This window comes from Brassica oleracea, chromosome C5 (genome assembly GCF_000695525.1).
Source record: "Brassica oleracea var. oleracea cultivar TO1000 chromosome C5, BOL, whole genome shotgun sequence".
NCBI lineage: Eukaryota > Viridiplantae > Streptophyta > Magnoliopsida > Brassicales > Brassicaceae > Brassica > Brassica oleracea.
This window is the reverse complement of record NC_027752.1, coordinates 37,122,961-37,128,646: the sequence shown is the minus strand read 5'-3', so window position 1 is coordinate 37,128,646 and position 5,686 is coordinate 37,122,961. Positions and strand designations below refer to the sequence as shown.

General features: G+C 39.0%; 1 protein-coding gene across 1 annotated transcript; it reads right to left on the bottom strand.

Annotated features, from left to right (window-relative positions):
* Nucleotides 1-406: 406 nt before the first annotated feature.
* On the bottom strand, nucleotides 407-1,610 carry LOC106293764. Its single transcript, XM_013729410.1, has 2 exons — nucleotides 1,347-1,610; nucleotides 407-1,093 (listed from the first exon to the last, which is right to left on the bottom strand). Exons 1-2 carry the CDS (start codon nucleotides 1,557-1,559, stop codon nucleotides 509-511), a joined length of 798 nt encoding a protein of 265 aa, XP_013584864.1. The 5' UTR covers nucleotides 1,560-1,610; the 3' UTR covers nucleotides 407-508.
* Between the last annotated feature and the right edge of the window lie 4,076 nt (nucleotides 1,611-5,686).

Genomic DNA, 5,686 nt, shown 5'->3' with positions numbered 1-5,686 from the left:
CGACAGCTCTCGTGGCCTAGGATCTTACCTGTTGTTCACGCTCAAACGCGAATTCGGAAATATGACCTCTTTGTTCTCTTTTCGCTCTTTTACGATTTATTACTTTCGAATCTTTCATATTGATTTTGTTGTGCGTGGCCCAGCAGATAACCGGGACCTTCAGGGAAGGCTAGGTTAACTTGGCTTTCCTCCGATTAACAAAACTCGACGGTGTGAATTTCGGTTCCCACAATATGTATCAAAACCCTTGCAATCCACAGACATAAGAGAAGTAAACATCTTGTTACCAGATTCAAAACCAAGTCTACTAAACCAGCAGATAATATAACTTGCTATATAGAGGAGAAACCAGCAGATTAACACAAGACTACAAAACAAAAGGCAGTTTCATAAAAAAATATTTTTTATTAACACAAAACAAAAGGCAGTTTCATACAATGATCAGACCAAAAGCAAAAGTTCCATACTAGTTCTAAGTTCCATACTAGTCCTAAGTTCCATACTAGTCCTAAGCTTCATAATCACGTTTTATCTTGGTCCTAAGCTCTAGAAACTTAGTCTTAGCTTCATCTGTCTTCATTGTTATAAAAGCCCTTCTGCTCCCTTCATTATCTATAAAATGTTCCATTGCTGCTTCATATAGTGGAGACCACTCTCTCACTCCAGGCAATGTGTACAGTATCTGTAACACATTTTCAACACTAGAAGCTTCTTGACGCTCCAACATCTGTTCTGCTATCATATTCTTCACCATAAGAGCTTCAGTACGTTTGTCACAAGCTTCTACAACCATATCCTTCTCTTTACGCTTTCTTTTTCCTCTTGAACTTTCGGAATGAGTCTTCTGTTGGGTTTGTGTCTGAGCTTGTGGCTGAGTTTCTGTCTCTGCTGCTGCTTGAGTTTCTGTTTCTGCTGCTGGCTGAGAATCGGCTTCATCACCTTCATCTCCACCCACTCTAGAATTCAAGCTTGTTTCTCCATGTTGAGCACTCCATCCTTCTGCTCCAGTTACTACTACATCACAGAACTCTTCTTCAAACAGATCCATATTAAATTCCTCTTTCCATATGGATCTTCTAATCCCAGGACACTCCTATATAAAAAAAAAAGAGTTAATCACTAAAAACGCAAACGTCAATGAATCATTCTACAATACTTAGTGAATATTCAAACTCAAATTCTAAAAGGACATAAAGCAAAACTAAAATTCAAACTAAAATTCTACCAGCAAGATCACAAAAGGGTTACAGAAACTAACTAACTAACTAATCATCATTTTCTAAGTGAGCAAAGCAAACATGAAGCATTTTATAGAAAAATACACAGAAGAGATAAGCAAAACTAACCTTTTCGCGTTCACTCCACCAATCATTTGACATATTGATCCTTCCCAAGTTATCAAACCCAAGCCCTGTCCTATTCTTAGTTAACTTCCTAAATTTGGTGTATTTATTCATACTTGTGTCGTATTTGTTCTTGAAAGTCTGCCAAGAATCATATCCTTTCTTAAACCTGTCTTCAAACGCCACCATGATGTTCTCCTTCCCTACTTTATTCATAGACGTACTGGTCCTATTTCCCTTTCTTCTCTCTTTGGCATAAAGTTAGAAAAAGTATCTAGTCCCCTTCGGAGGCCAGTTCTAAAGCCAAGAAAAGGAACATCAAATAAAAATATCTAAGCCTTGCACAATGATCAAGACACAAAACAACACTCAAGTTCATATATCCAACAAGTTATAGACCAATCACTCAAGTTCAACATCACTCAAGTTCATATATCAAAAATGAAAACAAGAGAATTAAAGACAGTGCCTAGTCTAGAGCCTTACATCTTTTGTCATCTTGAACTTGGGAGGGTCTGAACTTGAGAGGGTCTTAACTTGAGAGTGTCAGCTTGAGACGAGAGAGCCTGCAATCATGGATATTCAGTAACCAACAAACCCATTAGAGAAGCTATAGAACCAAACAAAATAAAGCAAAATTAACTCATATCTTAAGACCATTATATTAACAACTAAAGAGCGAGAGTGTGTTGCAGTGTAGTCACAGAACAGAACCAATGTAGTGAAAGCGCAAATGCTCAACTAGTGTAGTCACAGAATAAAACTAATCAATCAAAGACCCTCTAATACCCTGCAAACTTCAATTCTCAGCACCAAGACACTTGAATGGAGACTAACGATCAATACTAAGCAATGTAACAACACACACAGGCAACATCACACATACATAACAAATCAAGACTCAACAACAGAGTACTTGCGCATACAAGCAACAAGCTACAAGCAACAACATATGCATACCTGGAGTTGTTATTCCTGAGAGGTGATGGAACCTTACGGGAGAGTGAGAAACACAGACACAGCTGGAAAAAAAAAATACTCAGCAACCTTAACATAACCTCTAAAAGCAATACTCAGCAACCTTAATAATCATTTTGAGTCAGACACAAGGAATCATTTTTGAACAGTTCAAACTTAGTACAGAGTTTAATACATAGAGACAAATGAAGCCAATACCTTAACGAGAAAAGGAAGAGATGGGTTTGGAGGAGAGAGCTTCGAGATGCCATGGAGAAGAGAGAGCTTCGAGATGCTATGGAGAAGAGAGAGCTTCAAGATGCTATGAAGAAGAGAGAGCTGCACTAAAAAGCTACTGTATCTGAACATATTGAACAAAAGAGACAAAAACAAATGAGATCAAGTTTGTTTACTTATCAATGATCAAGGCTGTATTAAAATACTGCATAAGGATTGAATACCTGAGCCACAAGTGCCAAGAAGGTGCAAAGCCTAGAGCTTCCTTAAGCCCAAAGAAAGAGTAACGAATGATCTGCAATATCAAGCAATCATCCAACCACTTAGACCAAACATGTTAACTAAAAAGCACATGTTAAGACACAGCGACAAGACACAGATGAGAATGGTATTTGTCACTAACAAAAGGTTTGATTACTAGTTCTTATACTAATGATAAGAGGCAACACTCAATATTACACTGGTAATGCAACAAGCTCTTTTCATGCAATGAGACAAACTCTTGGAAGTACAGACAGAAACCAAAGCAAACCAAGATTGATAAAACACCAGTAATACACTTACCACTCAGAACAATCCTCGCATTGCACCTCAACTCATCTCACACTTGAAGAATCTGCATCATACCATCAATGCTTTAGAATAGAGACGACCATCACAATCAGTATCCAACAGAGAATGTGACTATTACCTCAAAGAGAGAGAACTCGAGATGGGTTTGTCGGAGAACAGAGAGATGTGTTGGAGATGGAGAGAGAGAGAGCTTGAGATGAGTTTGTGTCGGAGAGCTCGTGATGGAGAGAGCGCCTGAGCTCGAGAGAGAGAGCTCGTGAGAGAGAGCTCGTGACAGAGCAAAGAAAGAATCAAGCTTTCAGGTAAATGCACCTCAGCTTGTGCAGGAGCAGCAGAGCCACCGATTGACACTCAAACAGTTTTTCTAGGGAAACTGCAACAATTTGAAACTCTCAAGTCAAATACTAACCCAAATCGTAACGAATTGATCCAAAGTTTTCAAAAGGATGAGATAATTACCTCAAAGAGAGAGAGCTCGAGGTCGGAAATAGAGAGAGAGCTCGAGGTCGGAGATTGAGAGAGAGAGAACTCGAAGATGGGTTAGTGTCAGAGATCAAGAGAGAGCTTGAGATGGGTTTGTGTGATGGATACAAAGCTCGAATCCTCGCATTGTGCACCATCAAGTCATCTCACAGAGAGAGAGCTCGTGACAGAGAGAGATGGAGAGAGAGCTTGAGATGGAGAGAGAGCTGGTGATGGAGAGAGGGCTCGAGATCGAGAGAGATGGAGAGAGGGCTCGAGATCGAGAGAGATGGAGAGATGGACTAGAGAAAGAGATCGAGATCGAGAGAGATGGGAGAGAGTTCTGCGTCGATGGGAGAAGAAGAGATGCGGCTGCGTCAATTAGACGTAGGTTTTTTTGTAAATAAGTAACCAGGTTAAGGATATAATTGTAAATAGCTTAAACAGACGCATAATTTATGTCGCGACCGCGGGATTTTACGGCGTACGCGGCGGTTAGACGCAGGTCTCGGCGTCAATCAAACGAACAAGAATTTTGAAAAAAATCGCCGCAGCCGCAGGAACCTGCGTCAATGAAACGAACAGCCCTATTATATTTTGATGGTTAGGGTCTCTTTGTTCATCTAACAAACATTGTTTTTTTTTTTAAGGCTTCTAACTCCATGGAATACTACGGCAAGGGGCTGAATACGATCGAGGCCGAAAAAGGCTCGGTAAGCAACCATTTCCTAATATACCTTTATAGAGGATTATTGGTACTTCTCAACGATTTGAGGCTGTGTGCTGCCAGACCTTAGTCCTTTAATTATGTGGCCTTTTGTTTGACTCCTTGGCCTTTGACATTGCCATAGTTGTTCCCATGGAGGTGTAGGAGAAGGTGAGAGATTGCATGCATAAATATATTCCACCGTGATTGCATTGGTAGTAAATATGGCTTGAACACGTTTTTTTATTGCAATTAGCAACAAGTATATTTAATTTCGATTATTTTTATATAGAGCCCCTGTTCCGGAACGCGGTAGGCGCTAATCGGGCGGTCGGGTTGGGCCTAGCGCCTAAAGAGAAAATCGGGGATTAATCGGAAATTATGCGGGGCAGAATTTTTAGATGATTTACTATGTTATAAAACATGTTAATCTTTAATTGTGTATAACATTAATACATTTTCATGTTTAAGATTGTATAAAACACACAAATAGAATATATAAACTTAATATAGTGTAATTTTCATCAAAATTATGAATATAAATGATATTTATAAAATTTTAGATCAAATAAACAAATAAAAATATTATTAAAACTAAAAAAAAAATAAAAAAAAAATATATATATATAAAAAAATAAAAAAATAGATTAGGCGGCTAGGCGGTCATTTAGGCGGCTAGGCGGTCATTTAGGCGGTCATTTAGGCGGAAAAAATCGGATATCCGATTTTTTTAACCGATTTGACATAAATCGGGGCGGAAAAGTGACGCGTAGCGCCTAGACGGCTAGGCGGCCGATTTTTAGAACAGGGTATAGAACTAATGGATTTATGTTTGAAATAGTTAGCAATATCTGAGTTTACTAAAATAAGAAACTTGCCAAGCTAGAAACCTAATGAAAGTTACCATCTCTCAGAGTTAAGAACTATCATATTCAACGACCAAAACCAGCAGCACTAACATAATTAAAGAAATATTCATTCTATATTTCTATCGGATGCATGTTCCATGTATTCAGTATCTCCCTATCGCTGGATGTTCAATGTGGAGCATAGCGTGAAAGATACGCTTATGGCATCTTTTGATATTATCTTCTGTCCGTAGGTCCACTTTTGATCTGATCCTAATATCTATATGGAATGTTGTGTTTTACATGTTGGGCCTAATTATTAAGCCTAATGGCTCAAATAATATATGGCAAAATGTGAAAATGAAATGGGCCTATGGGTTCTTACAAAAAGCCTTGTTGGCTTTAATGAAATGAAGTTAACAACATCTCACATTGGTTGGGAGAGTTGATTTTGAGGAGTATATATATGTCTTCATGACATGAGAGGCTAAACAGCTCAGAGGAAGAGAGAGCTCCCCAAGCGCGCGCCGCCGCCGCCGTCCGGCTCGGCTTGGACGGCT